Source organism: Podarcis liolepis, assembly GCF_965112155.1.
Source record: "Podarcis liolepis genome assembly, chromosome: 12".
Lineage (NCBI taxonomy): Eukaryota > Metazoa > Chordata > Lepidosauria > Squamata > Lacertidae > Podarcis > Podarcis liolepis.
In genome coordinates, this window is record NC_139563.1 from 24,136,617 (window position 1) to 24,159,009 (window position 22,393).

Here is a 22,393-nt window from a genome sequence, read left to right on the forward strand (position 1 = left end):
GCGCTCTCGTCCAAAAGGTTGGAGACCCTTGATGTTAGCCTGTTGCATCAAAAACAACTAAGAATCTTGTGACACCTTAAAGTATAACAGATTTATTGCAGCATAAGCTGCATCTGATGAAGTGATCCCCAAAAGCTTATCTTACAACAAATCTCTTTAGTGTTTAAGGTGCTACAAGCCTGGCTCTAAATCCACAGCAGAGAAAGTGTACTTAGATTCAGATGCTTGGTTTTGAAATATGTATAACTAAACTACAGGGGTGGAGTCTAATATGTTCAAAACTCTTCAGAGGCACTGTTTGGCAGCTAGCAGACATTTGATAAAGGAATGTATGCCATGCTTGGTACAAAATACATATATTGCTTATACAAATACAAATGCAGGACAGGTCAAACAAAAGCATGCAAACATAAAATATATATACTATATCAGCAGTGCTTTTCTCTGGAAGGAAACAGGAGTACGCATACCCCTAAACATTTTGTGAATCTTTTTACTTTTGTCCATTTACTGTATTTATTTCCCCCGATTTGAACTATAAAATGGTGATTTTATTGAGTCAAAATGAGAATACCCCTAAACATTTTTTTTTTTTTAGAAAAAAAGCACTGTGTATAAGGGTTATACACAAAAATAAAAAAATACATAAACAACTGCTACTACTATTTATTTTTGTTTCATAAATATGCATGTCTAGAGCATACTCATAAAATAATATAATCAATAAAAAGCAAGTACAACAAACTCTTAAAGCAGAACACACATAAACCTAACAGTAAAATGCCCAGCTCCACAGGTATAACGTATGCTCTTTATGTATTGTTTTCTTATTTTGTTAAAGGTACCATGTGAAATAAATCTCACACTACTGCCAAATTCCTAGGGCATTTGAGTTATGTTTGCTCTACGATGCGATGCAACAATATTGCTCAGAATCCTAAAAGGTGTAAGAAACTACATGTGTAGTGAAGAAGCGAGTTTTTCCTTCAGTCTCAGGAGACTCTGGTTGTTTTGGACTCCTGTGCTCACAACTGTTTGCTGGAGCTAAATTTATCTGAGACATAAACACTACATTCTAGAATATAACATGAATCACCTCACTAAAATAAACTGATGGGCCCCCAGTGCTGCATTGTAAGAGACAATTTGAGGTCATCTTTGAACTCTGAAACTCCAAGGGCTTAAATGTGCTTGGCAAATCTCCCAGTACCTTTTGTAGGTTTTAGTTGCTGCCTTGCACTCCACATTATTGCCAGTAAACCCAAATTATTGTAATGCAGACAGTTATTTGGGGTCACATATTTAGGGCAACAAAGCTCTGGCCCTGTGCCCCTGACATTTTTCTTTTACTGCAGTCTCCAGAAGGTCAGTATCAATGGAGCAGAGGTGCAAGGCAGATGTTTTATAAGGCTGACTGCAAAGGTTGGCATTGTTAGGCATCTGCCAAGGCCCAAATAAACAGGGGGCCCACTCCCAATCACCTCCTGAACCTACTCCTCCACTCACTGCTTGTACATCTGTCCTCTCTGGGAGAAATGAACAAGTTTTTGAGAGCAGCAGCTTCCACTCACTTTCCACTCTTACTCCCAGTGTAGACTGGGCTCAGGGCACAAGGCAAGCAAATGGGCAATAACATCAGTGATTAGGAGGAAGTGGGCTGCTAGGGGTAGGGAGGGGAGGCCTCAAGAGCATCTTGTCCACAAGATCCCCCAAACCTGGACCCAACACCAGAAACAAGAAAAAAATCACAAAAATAACAGATTTGCCTGGCACAAATCTAGGAGGCCAGAAGGTATTCTAGAAAGAAGCACCAGCTTGTGGTCTGACCATGCACATGTATAGTCCCAAATACATTAAAACTCATCTGTCACTGCCACCTTTTGTCAACATCAAGACTATGTGCTTTTAATTTTTGAAGTTCCTAGTGTACAAAATCACAAGATTGATTACTTGTTTGCATGTGGCAGGCATTACTCACTGAACTAGCTTGTTTTGCCAGCAAGCCAGCATCCAGGTACAATGACACATGAACAGTCAGATTCTCCCCGTGGCATCTGTTGCATACTAAAGGTTCACCACAAGCTAAGATCAGCTATGCAAGTAAATTCAAAACAGATGCCTGAAATCCCTGGTTTATTAGTATCTACGCTTAGAATGTCAACAAGGCATTCTTGCTTTGTGGCTTTTTTCTTTTCCTAATTAAGCATCAGAGAAATAATTTAGTACAGCTACAAGAATGCATCCTTACCAAAAGCTAGCAGACATCCTTCAGTGACTGAAATATCATCAATAGCAATGGTTTCTCCTGGTGCCCAAGGTTCAAATATTTGTCCTTTGATGGAAACCTGCATAACCAGAATATTAGGGAGACATGGTTATTCAGTAGTAATACTGTCTATTACAATACTGAAGTATCTAAAATTATCTGCAAGGAAGCTTATAAGGGAGCTTGGAAGAAGCTGTGGCTCTCTCTTTGTTCCTTTCTAGTTTACTAGATGGTCTTACGGCCTAACATAGATGTGTTCTTTAAACATGTCCTCTGTGCCCGCTCCTTTTTGGCATCAGTGTTAGAAGATAGGATAGGGGAACAGACACCAAAAAACCCCTCCATTAAGCCACTGTGTCATAGTGCTTAGAGTAGCATTCCCTACTTTATGCCATCAATTCCCATCATCCCTGGCCTTTGGGTGGTGTCGGTTGATGGAAGGGAGGGAGGGAAGCAAGTGGGAAAGGCTAGGTTTAAGTGTCAAAGTTGGAGCAGGGAAACCCAGGCTCAAATTCCTGGTCAACTATGAAGTTTATCAGCTGGCGTTAGATAAAGGGCTGGTCCCTAAATGGAAGTTTCATTAATCTTGTTTGCTATAGGCTTGAAAACTGTAGTAATATAGTTCTGAGCACTGGTAAAATTATAACCTATGCATATTAGCAAGTCTTCACTGCTCCTGTTTTATTGTGATTTTATACTTTTAGCTACCTTGTAAATCAACATGACTAAGAAGCTTGATGCAAATAATGTGTTGGATCCAGCCTATTAGTTGCACTATTAGCCTATTAGTTTGTCAAAAGTCCTACTGATTTTAATGGGAACTAAGTGCAACTAAGCAAGCCATTATAAAGAAATAAATACATGTAGCAAAGCACAAGCCTAGACTTATAACTTCTTCAGGCATCAGGAAGGAAATGAAAAGGGATGCAGTAATACTATAGTGCCAGGATCCAATCCTGTGGGCTGTTAATTATCCAAAAACTTAAACAACAGTACAATTTTGTGCTAGCCAGAGGTCTGTCAGAGAGAAATTTCCTTTTGCATTTAGAGACAGCATTGTACAGAATGGCTAATGGAGAGCAATAATAAGTTTTCATTGGAATAACTAGAGATCTGACTACAACTAGGTATCTACTCTATCTTGGCAGGGTATATTCTACATTTACTTTCAGGAATAATGCATTATATGGAATCCTGAAGGACATAATATTTATAATCCAAGAAGCTTGAATGTAAAGGGTTAGTATTTCAGTCTTCCATGATTTTATTTATTGCTCTACTGAATAATGACATACATATCAGAATAATCAATTTTCTTAATAGGTTGACTTCTGAGAACCAGAGCGTACCCAGAAGAAAATGCTTTTTACTTTTTTAGTTGGTATAACAGTATTTATTTTTACAGCAACCTAATTTACTATTAAATTAATGCTTTTTCTTCATAAACCAATATATGTATCTTCCTAAATTGTTTTAATAGGTTTAAAGAAGGCTGCTGCTTTTCTGAAAAACTGGAAAGCATTAAACATATGTAGAGTCACTATTGTTGTCTAATCAGCACAATGAACTTGCACTTTGAAAACCTATATTGAAATCCCTGTCCAACTGACTGACATGGATCTTGGGCAAATCACTAAGAACCTCATTTTCTTTCAGTGCCAGGAAGGAGGATGAATAGGGTGCCCTAGGTGAGCTGCCCTACATGAAGCCCTAGGTGAGCTGCCCTACATGGCTCATAGGATATGTTAGGCTTGGAGGGGGATAAGTTGCACAAGTCTGGTTCAACATTCAAAGCAAAACGCTACTGAAAAGTAAGTGTAAGTGCATGGCTACTGTAAGTGGGTTTCATTATTATGTCCTCCCACTTCATATACTAGCATGTGACTATCCAGCTAATTTCAGTTTGGGTTACATGCATAATTACAAAATGAATGCTTCCATTAAATCATTGAGATAAGGTCAAGTAATACCAGCCATGAATTTTTCATCAGAATTCCACCTTATTATTCACTTGAATTAAATTTCTAGTGCAAGTTCTTCTCTTTAAGTTGACATTTCACTCATCCCAGTATTGGAATATGCCCGAGCAGCTTGCATACCTCGGCATTCAGAGTATTGTTGATTGTGATCACAGCTCTTTGCCACTGATTTTTAATTCCTCCTCTTTCTTGCCATATGGTCCCCGAGGCTCTATCAGAATTGGTTTGGAGTCCCACTGTGAGGGTTCCATTTATTTGACCAATCCAATAGTAAAATGAAATCTAAGAAGAAAAAAAGGAACAGTCCAAGTGTGTCGGCAAACTGCAGTGACAGCAGGCAATATGAAGAGGAGATTGTTCAGTTACCTGGCAGGTGAGCTGGTTGCTAGCCACAAAGACCACTCTGCTCCTCAGAATGGCCGGAAATGGGATGCGTTCAGAGGACAGTGTAAGGAAATGGGCTATTGATAGGAAGGAAAAAAATTAGAAGTTGGTTTCCTGGACTTTGTAGAATTCTGGAAAACTCAGTATGAAAAAAAGAAAAGAAAATGGATAATGGATTAGGCAACTGGCCTGTAGCCAGTGCTGAGCACTGTGGGTTAGGACAACTGGGAGTCACACATCAGATGTTAAAGTGAAACAATCTACTTTATATTCCATGAACAGATCGATCAGGGCTGATATATTTCTTACAAGCTGAGAGTTCTTGGTACAAACTGAGCAGCAACTCAATGTCACATTTTCTCTTTTTTAAAAAAATATATATTTATTGAAATTTTAAACAATGAAACCAACCTTCCAATCAAACCAAAAAGGAAACAACATTACCACACACAAAGCAAAACAGATAAATACAATAAAAAACATAAAAGACAAAGAGAGAAAACATAAAAAGGCATAAGAAAAAAACATAAAAATCCAAATTTTTACCTATTGTTTTCATAACCCTACTTCCTGACTTCCTCACATCTCCCTTTTCTGTGTTCCTTTTTACACAAATCATATTCAGCAATATCTTACCCTCTTTCAAATCTTAGTCTATATTATGCATTTCAACCCATTGTGTCTCCAATTTTTCCCTTTATATCCTTTTGGTTACATTTGACACAGTGTATTCTAATTTTTTCACCCTTATCTTTTGAAACATTTGTTACATACTCCTTTTACTTATATCACTAATGCCACTTTGTCTTTATATCTTGCATCATTTTAGCATTTCAACATTTTAACATTCCAACATTTTACAATGTTTTTGCAAGTAGTCTTTAAACTTCTTCCAGTCCTCTTCCACTAGCTCTTCTCCCAGGTCTCGGATTCTGCCAGTCATTTCTGCCAACTCCATATAGTCTATCACTTGCATCTGCCATTCTTCCAAGGTGGGCAAATCTTGTGTCTTCCAGTATCAATGTCACATTTTCTCATACCCCTACTTTCATGTGCTGCTGCTGCTTTTAGATTATATTAAGACAATTAAAAAGATGTTGCAAGGTGCATTGCAGTAAATCAGATTCCTCCTGCAAACTTTGGGGTTCAAAAGCTTTGATGACTCCTCAGAAAGCACCTTTCTTACCTTCTTCCACTCTACCAGTTTTGCCTCCTTCTGTGCCAAATCCTAACTATATACAGCTTCTCCCTCTCTGTCCATCAAGCCACCACCCTCTCCTTTGAACACTCACAAGCCTGATTAGTGCCAGGTGAGTAAGGAACATGGGAACCAAGCCATCAAATCTGTCTGCTCAGATATTCCACTGCTGACTGGGTTCTTATGTTGTGGGTGACCTAGGAGAACTGAAACCAGCTGTGACCAATTTGAAACACCTGGCCAATGGACTTTAAGGAGTGCTACTACTGCACCCACTCTCTTTATAGTTGTTTAATTTTTCAAGTTTACTTTCTCCATTTCCTTTACCTAAATCAAAGGCTGCATAGACACCATACATTTAAAGCACACGACTCCCCCCAAAGAATCCTGGGAACTGTAGTTTGCTAAGGGTGTCGGGAATTCTACTTCTGTGAGGGCTCTCGTGGGGAAGTCATATGCTTTATGATATGCACAGATCCTATTTGCTGTATGGTTGTATAGATGTGCAATAGTTGTTTTGATAGGCACATGGGCATTCGTGTTTATAGCTCAGGGCAAGAGCACTGATGAGATAAAGTTGCTCACAGCCATTCAGAGTCTTATCAGAACAAGGCTGCCCTCCACAGGCATGTGGCAGTGAATGTGCTAACCCAGTTGGAATAGATTATTTTAATTTGAATTCCAAGGCTATACACATGATTGTTTTTGTCATACAAAGTGACTGGCTGGGGTTTTGTACTGAGGGTTATGGATGGCTGTGTTACTGACTGAATAGCATTGTGTTTTTTAATAGGTTTTTATTATTAATATGCTGCATTGTATTTGTATTTTGTTCTTTTGAAAATAAAATGATTACTTGTGGCTAAGTGAAGCTGTTGGACAATTTCTGGGGTAGGGCAGGTGCTGCTATGGCTGGTGTGGAGGGGCGATTCTCTCATGAGATCTCAGGGGGCCTACATCCCACAGTCCTGCAAGATCTCAAAGAGGGACAGGATGCCAGTCTCCTTTTAAAGGACTGGCCACCATCCCAACCACGTTTCTTCCTTCCTCAACCAACATGGCAAATTTCTCAGCCCTCGCTTCCTCAGTTTTATACCCTCCAACATGTTTTTGATGAAAATAGGGACGTCCCATTCCATAATGATAATTTTACTATTTATACCCTACAAATCTTACTGGGTTGCCCCAGCCACGCCAGACAGCTTCCAACATATATAAAAACATAAAAGCATTAAACATTAAACGGCTCGGATGTCCAACATTTCTGCAATGAAAATTGGGACATCCCACCATACCCTCCAACATTTCTTCAATGAAAATAAGGACATCCTAAGGAAAAGTGAGACATCCCGGGATCAAATCAGAAACCAGAACGGCTTCTCTAAATCAGGGACGTCCCTGGAAAATAGGGACACTTGGAGGGTCTGCCCTCTCTATCCTCCATCAGGGCAAGAGGTGTTACCACAGACTTCAATAGCAGGCAAAAGCACTCAGACAGATTACAAGTTAGGCCTGGTGAGAGACTGCGTGATTGTAGAGAAGGAGGAGCAGCCATGGGAGAGTCCCAAGGGCCACAGAGAGGCCAGGAAGGCTGCATTTTGTGGCCAGGCCTCAAGTTCCCAACCCCGGCCTAACCCTTCCACAGAGACCAGGCTGCAATGCCTTTGAGGCAGGGCCTGGATTTTTGCCATGTACTCCTAGAGGTGCCTTGCCTTGGCACTCCTAAAGTGACCCCAAATTCCATAACAGCAACCCCTTGTTGTGGGGTTTGGTTCAAATGGGACCTGGGTTCAAATTGCAGTGAGGGGGATGAGGGGAAAGAATGACAGCCCTCCCACCCCCACCCCCCAATAACAGCGTGTGGTATCTCTAGTGTATCAGCTTCTGTTGTCACCCTGAAAGGAAACAGCAAATAATAGGCAACTTAACAGAATCGGATGGGGGGGGGGGAGATAGTGAGGGAGCAAGAGGCAGGCATACAATTTGAACCACACCAGGAGTTTGGATGGAGGCCAAATAACCGAGTTAGACCCAGGTGAGCAGTCTGAATCTCTCAAACTTGGAATCCAGCTGTAGGCCTCAAGCTCTGCTCCTGGTGGGAGCTTTGGCTGAATCGGTGTTGTTATGCGAAGGCAGAGGCTGCTCTCTCCTCCACAGCCTTCTCTCAACGGTTCCTTCTCTCTCCCTCCAGCTTTGTCAATGTTTTCAACTCTCCCTTCCCATTCTTCCTCTCTCCTCAGAATCTTCTCCACCTCTCGCTCGATCCCCTCGGAGTCTCCTCAGCCAGAACCCTTGTGGCATATCCTAAGGGTCAAAAAGGGGCTTTGCTCAAGGCACCCTTCTGTAACTCTGCATCTCTCTGCCTAAAATCATTCCTGGGGCTGTCTTTGCTTTCTGCTCCTTCCTTTTTATCTGACTTCAGACCTTGGCCTGGACCCTGAACTTCAGGAATATGTTATCTTTGATTGGGTGAGTCACTCTTTTCTCATTTTGATTTCCTGACTTTGACCCCTGGCCTACTCAGACACAAATCCACAACTTGACATTTGCCAATTCCACCTAGGCTTGCAAGCAGTCACTATTCTTGACCCAGCACGACATATCGCTGCAAACCCAGGAAAGTGGCAGGACATACCTTTTCAGAGAGTCACCCAGGGCAGGAACTATGACTGCCATGAATTACATCCAGCTTGAATAAAAAAAAAATTTCCTGAAAGTGCAGCTGAAAATTGACTGGTATTAAGTCAGAGGCTGTGACCGTATTTGAGTCCAATTCCCATTTGTAATGGGGCTACCAATCTCTTACTTTTGATGACCATTTAAATTCAATAAAATGGCCAAGACTACTTTAGGTCAGAAACCAATTTTATGCCTCCTAGTACACTTTCCAAGTCTTAAAATTACCAACTCAAGAAATGTTTAAAAGATGATGTCTTACAAAAAAAAAAAAGCAGAGTACTATAAAAGGATCTCTTCGTGTACCATGTAATACTGAGGATCCTTGTTTCCAGTGTTACCAGAGGTTCAAAGTATATCTAGAGGGACCATCAAAAATCTTCTTATGATGGTTAATTATCACTTGATAATATCTTTGGTCTCAACATAATTATATGCAAGAGAATTCTTCCCTTTTCCTCTCCATTGTTGTCCCTTATCATTTGACTTATCCCCCCCCCCCAATACTCTGTGGCAACCATACTAAAACAAACTATAGGGTTCATGTTCCTGAAGGCAGAAAAGGGCCAGAAGCCAAACAGTATCACTGAATATATAAAATGCTTAGGTTTTCAAAGAAGACAGTTTTAATCCTCACAGAAAATAATAATTTGCTGTGTTAATTTGCTGAATAAAAAATGTTAATGTGTCTTGTGGACTCCAGACCAAGAAAAGTATTACGGTACTTCAACAGATGCATGAAATGTTATCTTTAGTTGATACGTAGATAAATGTGTACACATATACATAAACTCTCAGGTGTAGAACTATGCTGATAGGAATTGGAGTCTAACATCCAGCAGGCCAAAGTTTCCTCACCATTGATTTATATGATGATAGATTTGTTTATTATTTGCAAGAGAGTAAGTTGCCCTTACCTGTGTTGTTCCCATTGTGGTCAGAATGAGGAGAGCCTATGATGTTCTTTCCGTTTCTCCTTATCCAGTCAACAGGTGATTTCTCATTGTCCATATTGCACAGATCACTTTCAAAATCACATTTTCCATAATAGGAACCTAATATTAAAAGGGTTATTTGCATACTTTGCATTCCATAATGAACACCTGCATTATACAAAATGCCATAACATGTACTTATTAACGTTTTTCATTTCTAAAAAGCATGCCAATTCTGTTCTATTGCTTTCAGATTACAATTTACCTAAAACAATGAACTTTAAATATAAAAGACCACAGGTCTATTTCATACATGTTAAAAACTCTGATATTACACTATCAAAATCTGCCATCTCTATTGTGTGGTTAGACATAGAAAGGAAGTTTACTCCACATAAAACAAATCTGGAATGACTGATCATCTCTCTGAATCTACCAGCATTGGAGCAAAAGCAAATGGTACTATTTCAGATTTGCATTGAAACATACAGAGTCCAATTCTGATTATGAACATACCTTTAAGCGTATGACCAAGCTGGATGACTGACTAGCAAATCAAGGAGAATTATTTTAGCCCAGCACTCCATTTGCAGGGAATTTTCAAACAAGAGATTACCCCATTTACAGGAAGAATACCCCAGGAAGAACTCTGCAACCTGTTTCCCCCCGCACATCTTAAATATTGTACATGATAAAAGGCAAAATTAAATGGGTATAAAAGAAGATGGATGCAGCAGAACATCCTCCCCCCCCCATAATAAAAATAATCTGTCTTTCAGTGCTTTTTCATCTATTCTGTATAAATGTTTAGAAAATTGAAGAGGCTAGCAAAAGTAGATATTCATAAAAAATAATTCTCGCAAATATTGCTAACATAACCAAGGCAGCATTTAGCACTAATGATTCAATATTGTACATGTCAGCAGCATTGCCCTTTCCTTTAGAACAATGAAGATTAATCACTGAAAATAAGCATTTGGCTCAAACATTTGTATCTTCATCAACATAATGCTTTGCTAGACTGCATTTTCAGCAATATGTTCATAATATCTTCAAAAAAAGGTATAATCGTTGGTGGTGGAGAGGGAGATCTCTTAGGCTTGATCCTGCACATTTCTCAGGTGGGCAGTTGCAAAATATTAATGGAGAGGGAAGGCATTTTTTAAAAACCACACCAGCCTTAAAACAACTCTTCCATCAGCATGCAAGATTGAAATGGTACAGTGATGAAAGTCTAAAGGGCAAAACTGACAATGAATGGAACAGCATAATGTTAGGTGTATAGAATAATGTCATTTTACTTAAGCAATCGGCACTTTTTCCTTGCAATTTGAAACTTCCGTAAAACCATTTATGCAGCTTGCCTATACCTGCTTAGTTGGGAGGAAATTCCAAAGGAAGCTTACATTTGAGTACACATGTGCAGGATCACTTCCAAAAAGTGGCTTGTGCACTAAATATTTTCTGTTGAGTTTTCTTCAGTTTCCTAAACTATTTAAAGACATCAAAATATGATGCTCTTTTAATACTAAAAAGTTTGCTGATTTGTAATTCTATTTTATTGTATAGTTTTCACAATATAATACTTTAAAAGTTATCTAATTTAATTTAATTAGGGGTGACTCCAGAAAAAGGGATGTGGGTGGCGCTGTGGTCTAAACCACAGAGCCTTGGGCTTGCTGATCAGAAGGTTGGCAGTTTGAATCCCCGTGACGGGGTGAGCTCCCGTTGCTTGGTCCAGCTCCTGCCAACCTAGCAGTTCAAAAGCACGTCAAGTGCAAATAGATAAATAGGTACCGCTCTGGTGGGAAGGTAAACGGCATTTCCGTGCACTGCTCTGTTTTGCCAGAAGCAGTTTAGTCATGCTGGCCACATGACCCAGAAGCTGTCTGCGGACAAATGCCGGCTCCCTCGGCCAGTAAAACGAGATGAGCGCTGCAACCCCAGAGTCGTCCGCGACTGGACCTAATGGTCAGGGGTACCTTTACTCTTTACCTTACCAGAAAAACTAATTTCAGGGAGCAGAGTAGTGTTAAAAACCATTGTTTGTGGAATAAGAATTTGATTTATACTATATACCCTTCAGGATCATCACTGAATATAATCAGCTTGGAGATAAACCTGTTGGATAAAACTGAAACATACAAGACGGAGCAAAATGGGTGAGTTGTTTTACACATGCTTCCCTACACTGTCTGAGATTTACACATCTTTTCATTATTTCACAGTATCTCACATTTCTGTCTAAACATAAACTACTGCTCAGCCATGCCCATTTAATTTTCCAGGCCACAGAAGACACTTTAAAAAGTATCTGGTAGTATATGTTTGGGGGGTGGAATGGACTGTATATACTTTAAGGAGAAACTGTTTCTCATTTTACCCCTTAGGTGAATAATTTTAAGTTATCTTGAACCTGACTCAATATGCAATCACTCTGCCAGCCATTTGTCTTCCTCTTCTTACACAACTGCAAAGCAGAAGCAGCTTAGATATGAAAGTCAGTTCAAAGAGCTAATGAAAATGTAAACACTTGATGCCCATACTGAAAACTGATTCATGAAGATCTGAGCACAGTAAAATATATGGCTGACTCTCAGCTAGCATGTCCTACTCAAATGTAAGGTTTTTACCTCCCATAATATTGAAGTTAATAGCTTATTGAAATGCAGGCCACATTTCTTTAAAAGGACTTATAGCTATGTGTAAACCTTCCAAGATTAAAAGAGCCACACAGTCTATGAATCCTAGGTAGACTTCTTGGAAGGGGACAGGGCATGGAGAAGAAGCTACAGCTCATACCTTGAGCCCTTTATTATTATGAAAATGCAAACATACAATGGGGGGTGGGAATCATCATGACATGAAAATTATCATTAAATCAATCTATGTGGCAATATAATTGAAATTTCTAGTAGCAACAATGCAGGCCCGATTTATATTAAAGAAAGAAATATATACAGATGAATGTAATCTTGGTATTTCATATTCCAGTAATGTATAAACAAACTCTGCTTTTCAATAAACCGGTCTGGTTAGTGTCCATTTTTAAATCTCTTATAATGCCACAGTCCAAACTCACTGATAATTGTCAAAGATTTCCAAGATGGCTGCAGTAAGTAAACTGGCTGTTAACCAGGTGCCCCTTTAAATCTTAGAAGACATACATGTAACTTTTTGTCATTAAAACAGATGTTGTCGGCATCTGATGAATTATAAGTAAAAAATCTTACTAGTTAGAAGGAACTGGTGCATTGTGGCATGTGCAGTACATTTCTAAGCATGATTGCACAAGAATAAGGTACACTGTTTTAATTAGCATCTTATGCAGTTTGTGGGGGTGGGTAAAAATATTCCCAAATATTAGATGAATCCTTGGGGCAGACAACTTCTAAGAATTTGCTGGGGGGTGTCTATTTAAATTTGGCCAAGGGTCTTTCCTTATTTCCTTTTTTGGAATACTAAAAAGCACTTGGCATTCCTGGAACACAGCATTCTTAGGAGAGAAAGATGGTCTCACCCACCTCAGATTTAAGGTTAGGCCTCAACCCTGAACATTCAGAAAGTTAGATCACCAATCCTTTAATGTTGCCATATACCCCAAATCTACTTTCATGGAGGACATGATCTTGCAAAATGATCTTGCAAAAGTGTGGAGAGATATTCAGCCAAGTTTAGACCCTTATTTTAGAATGCTTTAACTGCCAAGCCTATTACAGCTTTTATGCTGTTATTTTATTCAATGTAGTAGTTTTGTGTGTTTTTTAATTGTTGCAGCCTGTCCTGAATGATGCAAAAGCAGTAGGAGGGCAGGTGGGGTATTGGTTTTCTAAATGATACTTAATGATACTTAAATAAAATGGGGACAATAACCCTGCAAATATAAATATGTACATAGAACAGTAATCAAGAGAAATATAAAATCACAAAATACCCAATCATATCACAATCCCACCCACCACCCACCCTGCACAACCCTACCCCCAACTGTCTTCAAATGCCTTCTTCCTTGGGGCAAATGTTCCATGATACTAAGGTCTTACTAAAGGCTTACCAAGTTAATATAATTATCAATCTCTGGGTCTTTGATCTCTGACCATTTTCAAAATATGAACCTGATTTCTACAGCAATGTTTTACATAACTTGTTTTAAAGCTGATCTGAGATAGGAACTAATTGCATCCAACTAATATTGGATTCTAAGACAACAGTGAGAAACTCTTGAATTGTATTGTAATCTATTTAACACCATAAAAAGGAAATGCACTAAGATTAGTGACATCTACTTACATTGTTCTGCATCACTACAATCCTTGCATTGGTAGGTGAAATCACACAACTCCACTGATGGAACCACAGAGCCATCACAACATTGAAAAACATCTCCTTTAGAAGGCCAAAATGCTGCCAGATTGATACACAGCAAGGCACAAAAGTTGCTGGCTGTGTACATTGAAAATGTTTCTGTAGATACCTTGTCCTTGATGGAATTATTGCAGCAATTACCCTGCAAAATGTGTATACAAAAATGCCATTTCAAAATACAAGTGCATTAAAAACTGATTCAAACTTTGCAGGTCTAGAAGAAGTTTTCCTTCTAGTACGGCATGGCTTATGTAATGCGTTCAGTTTTCATATTCATACAGGTATAAACTTGGAAAATATTTAACTGGATTGCTCCACATTTTATGACAAGCTGAAGTAGTTTGTGGCTTTACAGTGCAACTCAGTTGCCTGGTGCTACAAAGAACATCAGATAAATTGAATTAACAGTGGCACACAGTGTGCAAGACAGTACTAAAGGCCATTACTCCTTATTAATAAAATCAAATGGCAGCAGCGATAAACTGATTAAAAAGTATGACACACACATTTTTAAATTAAGTTATCAGGTTTTTAGTAACCTCTCAAACTTAATCAAATTTCTTACAATATCACAATTCATTGGACCCAGGACTGACATATTGGATTGGCCCAAGTCCACATTCTTGCAGGGTAGGGGCATTGCTGGCTCCTGGAATCCCCCAACTTTTCTGTTCTTCCTCCTGGCTGTTCGCCTGCTTCAAGGAGGAACATGTCAGGATTTACCAGAAAACAAACATCAGCCCTGATGAGAGACCCACTGATGACAGAAAGAAGGGAAGCACGGAACTGTGGTAGCCCCCAGAGCTCATGGGGACTGTTGAGACTTAATGTCCCTTGAGGCAAGAGCAGAGAGTGCGTCACCCTGCCCAATGGGGCTTCAGTACTGGGAATTCGCATTGCCTCTTGTTGGGACCCCCATCTAAGTTCTGAACCTCACCATCCCCTCTGGAACCTCAGAAATGGTGACAACAATGGGTGCAGGCAGAAGTTGGTGTCCAGCAATGAAATGCCCAGGTGGCAGCTCAGTTCTATGTGGAGGGAGGAAACAAGCCCCACATCTGGTCCAGATGCTGGACCTGAGCAGCTTGAGCTTGGTCTTTCTGGCGAGTAAACGGTCTCTGTTCACAGCAGCCTTCTTAAAATGGCTGCCAGTTTCAATAGTTCATGAAAAAAGGAAACCTACATTGTATCTATAACATAAAAGCATATGAAAAGACAAGGTGCTTATAATTTGGGGGACTTAAGAACGCCTTTTATTTTTTATTTTTTTAAGGAAAAGTCAACGCCAACTTGTTCCTGGAGGTTTCAGTGTTTTACAGAAAGGTTGTAGCCAGACATCACCTAGTCTAACCACCAGTTCCTAACTACACCGAGGAATTAATATACCTTTATTTCTAGTTAGTTGTATATTTTGGGCCAAAATGGACGAGAAATGGGCCACAGTACTGGCAGTGGTGAGGTTTTTGGCCCACACCAGATGGCGTAGAACATTTTGTCCATGGGAAAACTCCTGCCCCAATCTTGGATCTCACACTGCTCTCTGAATGTTATGAATTTGACCTCTAATTTGTGAACATGGTGAGGGGCATGGGTAGGAAAGAGAGTTCTGCACTTTCTATCTCACTTTATTAAAAGTAATAAACCTGCCTTGCTTGGGAGGGGGTCAAATTCTTGTCAGATTAGTCCTAATGTTGAAGTTACCCAGTCTCTTTTCCCAAGCAAGACATTTTACAGCCAATGAGGCTGCTGTGATGTACTGTACATTCCTTTTCTGCAAACATCATTCCTGGGTGGTACATCACTATCAAAGCAGGACCTAGATAGGGAAACACCAATCAAGAACTCCCTGGAGGGCAAGATCAGCCAGCAATATGACTCCTCTGGACAGGTAAATTGGTGCAATGAGGATTTGCATTGATAATGTGGAAACCCTTGCCTTGAGAACATAAATGCAGTCATAAAACCCTGGATAGTGCCTGAAGGTAGGCAGTTAGACCAATGGAAATCCATACAATTGCAAGGATAGAAATGTAGTCCCAGCAGCAGAGATACATCATTATACAAAAGTTTGAAAATTGCCCAAAGGGCAGGTTCCACATGATACTCTGCTCTGCTGCAAGCCTGGGATGTCAATATCCCTCTGTAATTATATATCATATGTTACCTCTTAACATCCTACCTTCCGGCAGCAGCATGAGACTGTAGAATGTATTTTTGTAAGCACTTGGGTAATTCAATATTAGAGATTGAATAATATTAGTGTAATTTAATATTCACATATGGCACCCTTATGCATGAACCTTTAATAGCTAAATCCTCATAAAATATGAACATTCAAGTAAGCCTCCAGGATTAAAATTCCACCTCACTCCGTCTTTCTGCTTCTCTGCTCCGTGGTTCTTAGAAATAGAACAAAAAAACTTGACATAAACTCCTTTCCCCTATGCATTAGCTTCATACCTGACACCTACTGTAAAAAAAGACTTTAAAAGTATTTCAAGCTTTTTTAAAATACAGTTTCAAATCCCAGGTGCTTTTTGTGGACTATTCTCATAAAAGGATTTCTAGACCGGGAATTATCTCAATGATTAACTTCTGACATTATATCAGGGATAGGAACCTGTGGCTTTCCAGATGTTGGTGGACTCCAGTTCCTATCAACCCTGACTCTTCCTCATGCTGGCTGAGGATAATGGGAGCTGGAGTCCAATAATATCAGGAGGGCCACAGGTTCCCCACCCTGGAATGTATACTTTGAAATTTATCTATTCTGACCAAAGAGAACAGCCACCCAAACTTTTGCATATTTTGGCAGTGATTCTCACGTACCTGGGAATAAGCCCCACTTAGCACCATGGGACTTACTTCTGTGCAGACATGTACAGAATTGCACTGCTATTCCCAAGTTATTCCCAAGTAAGTGTCCACAAGAAGGGATGAGACCATGTTTTTTTAAAAAACAACAACAACCACCTAGAGGTGCCACATTTTAGTGGTAAGCACGTGTTATGCATGCAGAAGATCAGCCCTTGGCATCTTCACTTATAAAAGGGATCAGGTCGGTTATGGCACAGATCTTCATCTGAGACCTTGAAGAGCCACTGCCAGTTAAAGCAGCCAGTACTGGGCTAGATGCAATACTACCGGTGCTGCAGTCCAAATCTTTATTTCAAACAAAAGCGGAGACTGAGCTTTTTGCAAGAGTCTAACTCGGGTGGCGCTACAGAGCCTAGGACTTGCCGATCAGAAGGTCGGAGGTTCGAATCCCTGCGACGGGGTGAGCTCCTGTTGCCTGGTCCCTGCTCTTGCCAACCTAGCAGTTTGAAAGCACGTCAAAGTGCAAGTAGATAAATAGGTACCGCTCCGGCGGGAAGGTAAACGGTGTTTCCATGCACTGCTCTGGTTCACCAGAAGCGGCTTAGTCAAGCTGGCCACGTGACCCGGAAGCTGTACGCCGGCTCCTCGGCCAATAAAGCGAGATGAGCGCCGCAACCCCAGAGTTGGCCATGACTGGACCTAATGGTCAGGGGTCCCTTTTCCTTTACCTTTACTCGCGAGTACAAAAGAAGACTTTGCCAACACTTTAAAATTAAAATGTTATAAAAACAACAATATAAATCAATCAACCATCAGAAAAGTGGGGGAGGAAAACCAGATGAGGCAAATCAGATAGCAAAGGGGCCCAACATGCATGGAAATCAGCTGTGTGCCACATGTCAAACACCCTGAGATCTTTGGGCGAAGGGCAGTATATAAATTTAACTAACAACAACAACATGTGGCCCATGGGCATAGGCTCCCCATATGTGATCTAGATATGATTGGGGAACGGAATAAGGAAAAGTTTAAAATCAATAATGCTAGTTTTATCTGACAAAATGTATATGTTTCTGGCAGTATTGTATGTCTCATGCCTAGTGAGGTAGCAGTCACCTTACCCAAGGAGAAAAGTTGTTGTGCTTGTAAGGACTGGAATTGTATTAAATTTAATAGGTCCTGAATGCCAAAACTTAACGCTCTAGCCTGTGTGCAGCACCTACGCTGTGCTAAGGAATCTGGAAGTGCCCGGCAGCACTGTACATATTTCCTTTAATATATAATCCCATTTGGCACTCCACTTAATTTTCAAAATTTATAAACATCGTGAACTGTAGAACATGCATTTGTCTAAGTGTATTTACAGAAAAACTGTTTCATTGCATAACAAGTGGAGGGGGGTGGAAGCACCCAAAACAAATCCTATTTTCAAAAGAATTCCAAAACAGTTTGCACTCACAACTACAGAACTGTGCAACTTGAGAAGGAGGAGAAGGTGGTACTGCAAATGCATTATATGCATATGGTAATCTGATTTCTTAAGATTAGGGGTGCTAACCTGAAAAACATTAACAGTCATTACACAGCAGGGGCCATGGACCAACTTAATGAGTGCCAAACTTGTTTATACTTCCCAGCAAAAGAACAGCTAGCTTCCAAATCTGTCACAGCAAAAAACATCAGTCTTCAGGAGGCAAGTATGTCTTTCAGCTTGTGTGAACATATGAACCTCTCTTATAGTTAGTCAGACTATTGGTCCATTTAGTCCCAGTACAGTGCACTTGGACTAGCTCTTCAAGTCATGGGAAGGAGCTAGATCTATTACTTGAGATCCTTTTAGCTGAAGAATGCAGGGAGTCTTGTGTATGCAGTGCAGGTGCACTACTACTGATGTATAGCCTCTTCCCACCAATCGCCTCTACTAAATTGCTGCCCCCTGATGAGCTGAATCGATATTCTACACACCAATGCTTTTCAAATTGTTTACTAGGAACCCTGCAGTTCCTCGGCTTATCAGGGATTCCTCAGTGGAAAAGTCAGCAATTCCCAGAAAAATGACTTGCTCACTGCTACCATTGTTTGTCCTTCCCTCCAATGTGCAGTCATAGGAGAACGGTAATGAACTCTCAGTTTGCACAAAGCGAGACCAAAGAGATGAGTTCTCATGTGAGAGCGTTGACATGCGGGTGCCTTTCTCATTATTTAATCATCATCAACAATAACAATAATAACAATAATAGTTACTTATTACTTATACCCCACCCATCTGACTAGGTTGCCCCAGCCACTCTGTGTGGCTTCCAGCATAATAAAAGCACAGCAAAATCTAAAACATTAAAAACTTCCCAAAACAGGGCTTCCTTCAGTTGTCTTTGTAAAGTTGTGTAGTTGTTTTATCTGTTTGACGTCTGATGGGAGGGGGTTCCACAGGGCAGGCGCCACTACTGAGAAGACCCTCCGCCTGGTTCCCTGTGACTTCACTTTTTGAAGTGAGGGAACCACCTTGGCAACCTCTCTCTGCCAAGGCCCAATGATTCCTCTTAGATGGACCATCAACACCTTTTGTCTTGCTAATGACTTTTCTCTTCAGTAGCCTGGCCAGGCTGGTTTGCATAAGCCAGTCCAGGGATTCCTTGTCTGGTTCTGCAGCTTGTATTTCTCTCTTCATATCCCAAATAATCAAAAATGTACCATTTATTAATTTTTTGGGTTTAGGAGGGTTCCAATCCCCAACCCATAGTATTTTCACCACCTTTCTGAAACTTTACGGCTGAGCTTGCCTATCAGCAAGGATGCCCCGACCCAGGAAGCATGTCATATTGTCATAGTGAGCCTGCAAAGAACAAGGGTACAGTACCCTTGGAAGGCTGCAATTCAGCTGGGTCTTAAGAAAACATGCGGGAGTTGTAGCCATGCAGTAGGGGTGATGATGTCAGTACATTAATCTTCCCATCAGGTTTCTCATTTCGGAAGAAAATTGTTCCTTTATAAATGTTTGCAATAGAATGAATACAGTTTTCAAATGCATTATTCATTTACCGTCAAGTTTTTAAGTATCCCACCAAGAAAATATTAAGGTTTAAATTTTTAAACTGCAATTCTGAAATACGGTTGTTTTGCAATGCAACTTATGATATATATCCTTCAATGCTGTTATTGACTGGAGTGATGAAAAGAAATGCCAAATCCTTTGCAGATACACCAATAAAGGGCTGTAAAACTTTCATTTTAACTCCCCCCCCCCCCCCGTAAAAATAGTTTGCAAATCACTTTCAGTATTAGAACTCCTTAAAGTATTAAGAGATTTGGGCCATGAAAACAGCTTTAATTGCTTGTATCCATGTGAAAACAAGGCAATTAAAGTCTATTATGTAAATACGATACTGTTTTAAAATGCTGATGACAAAATCACAATTAAGTAGGATGGGGAATTAGAGCATCTTGTTTTGATTACACAAGCCATGAGCTTTAATTTTGACACTCTGACAGGCATATAATGTAAACATTATATTTTAGTTTTCACTGATCAGCTACCTAGATCCATTGTAGTCACTGAGGGTAGCTTTAATCTAACCACACAGTTCTGCTTGCTGATCTAATGGCGGCGATTACCTCTCCATGAAATTCATATACAACATCACACTCACTATATGCATAGGAGGTTCATATTGGTATAATGATGCTCCACTGGGGCACTGTAGATACATGGAATGGCATTAATGACTGATGACTGTCCATTTCCAAATGAGATCAAAGTAATGGAGCTGAACACTAGCTCTACTCATACAGTTGTTCTCACCTCCATAAGCAATTATGATTGTGCAAGCAGGAGAGAAGGGATGAATCTTAGCCCATCCCTGTCACCATTCCTGCAGCTCACTATATGCTGGAGGCTGAACTTCTGCAGCAGGGAGATTTCCAGGAGAGCCGTGATCTCTAAGCTCTATGTGGGTCCTACACTACCTCTACTGGTCTAGGCTCTACTGGCCTCTGAATACCAGTTGCCAGGAATCACATGTGTGCTGTTGCACTGAGGTCCTGCTTTCAGGTTTCCCATGGGCATCCGGATGGCTACTGTGAGATCAGGATGCTGGGCTATACAGGCCATTGACCTAATCCAGCAGGCTTTTCCTATGTTCTTAAATTCTCAAGAAGAAAAGACTTCCCATTACAAAACTGAGGAGCTGCAGGAATGGCAATAGGTGTGGGATGTTAGCATCCAAAATGTGTATGTAAAGAGTTGTAGAACTCTGAGATGCCATAAGCCTGAGGCAGTTATGGCTTTGGGTACAGCCATGACAGCTAGTAGTACATACATGTATTACTGTATTTTAATATTTGGTTGGAAGCCGCCCAGAGTGGCTGGGGAAGCCCAGCCAGATGGGCGGGATATAAATAAATTATTATTATTATTATTATTATTATTATTATTATTATTATTCAGTTTAACCATTAGAGCAGCAGGTATGTTGCGTTGTGCTGCTGTCTGCCTCAGAGTTAGTTAGTCTGTAACAGCTTAATCTATGGAAGATGTTTTAGCAACTGAAGTATCACCTACCTACATTGTATATTTAATCTGCAACTGCAAGTACAGTAAGTAAAAGTTCTTTGTTATTTAAACTTTAAAAGAAAGTGTCTTGGGTAGTTTATATGGGGGGTGGGCAACAGAACTAATTAAAGTACAAACAACCCAGGGCTGTCTTTCACAAGCTCTGAAATGGAAACTAAAATTTAATTCCCACAGTAGGGACATGGCAGGGGGGCAAGTGATCTTTGCTGCCCCCTTCATGCAATGGGAATTACAAGAGGATCAGAGGCATGAAAGAGTAAGTGGATAGGGTTGCTATTAACTGTTTATGCTTGTTTTGCAATCAGGGTGGCCAACAAAATACTGTATCCCAGACTTAAATGTGTTTCCCAACATCTGCGTTTCACGCCTGCACAGGTGAAAACAATTATTTGCACCGGCCGTTAGCTTCAGCTTATTCATCATTTTTGTAGGTTTTTGGAAGGCAATCATTTTTGTGTGATGGTTTATTTAGATACTGCTGCTTTAGTCTTATTTGTGTGTTAGTGGTGCGATCTGTAATTATGACTTAAAAAAAAGGTTTTATGATTCTTTTATTTTTATTAGTGTGCAGCCTTCCAATGATTTTGATTAGGTGGGAAATAAATGTGTGGTGTATTGGTCAGAGTGTAGGACCAGCAGCTGGGAGACCAGGGTTCAAATCTGCACTTGGTCAGGGGGTTCACTGGGTGACCTTGGGCCAGTGACTGGCTCTCAGCCTAAGCTACCTCTCAGGGTTGTTGTGGGGATTAAATGGTGGGGAGAATCATATGCCACCTGGAGCTCCTTGGAGGAAAGACAGGATAAGAATGCTATAAATAAACAGACAGAAAAACTCATCATTACCACCATGAATTGTCTAATGCAGGCATAAGGCAAACTCGGCCCTCCAGACGTTTTGGGACTACAACTCCCATCACCCCTTGCTAACAGGGCCAGTGGTCAGGGATGATGGGAGCTGTAATCCCAAAACATCTGGAGGGCCGAGTTTGCCTATGCCTATATAATGGTTGTTAATAAATGGGTGTCCTTTGAGGGCAAATGGGATGGGATTGGAGTATCTTGGAAGAAGACTGAATAGCTTGTGATTCAGCCAATTTTGTAATCATATTTAATCTGAACAACAAGCAAGAATTTATTGAGAGGATTTATTATCAGAATGGCATGTTCTATCTATTGCATTCATATGGAACTTGATGCATTTTC

The 22,393-nt window shown here is 40.3% G+C and overlaps 1 protein-coding gene and 1 long non-coding RNA gene across 5 annotated transcripts in view; one reads left to right on the plus strand and one right to left on the minus strand.

Moving 5' to 3' along the window:
- Positions 1 to 14,026, minus strand: part of MALRD1 (MAM and LDL receptor class A domain containing 1) — a 226,792-nt gene extending 212,766 nt beyond the window's left edge. The window contains exons 1-5 of the mRNA XM_083467342.1: positions 13,729 to 14,026; positions 9,421 to 9,558; positions 4,612 to 4,706; positions 4,366 to 4,527; positions 2,249 to 2,345 (exon numbers count right to left, since the gene is read on the minus strand). Coding sequence (XP_083323468.1) covers positions 2,249 to 2,345; positions 4,366 to 4,527; positions 4,612 to 4,706; positions 9,421 to 9,558; positions 13,729 to 13,891 — 655 coding nt within the window. The 5' untranslated portion in view covers positions 13,892 to 14,026. The remainder of the gene's footprint in view (positions 1 to 2,248; positions 2,346 to 4,365; positions 4,528 to 4,611; positions 4,707 to 9,420; positions 9,559 to 13,728) is intronic.
- LOC310689700 overlaps positions 7,175 to 22,393 on the plus strand; it is an 88,559-nt gene continuing 73,340 nt past the window's right edge. For all 4 annotated transcript variants that reach the window (XR_014517588.1, XR_014517589.1, XR_014517590.1 and 1 more), the window contains exons 1-2: positions 7,175 to 8,296; positions 11,525 to 11,600. This is a non-coding gene — a long non-coding RNA (uncharacterized lncRNA). The remainder of the gene's footprint in view (positions 8,297 to 11,524; positions 11,601 to 22,393) is intronic.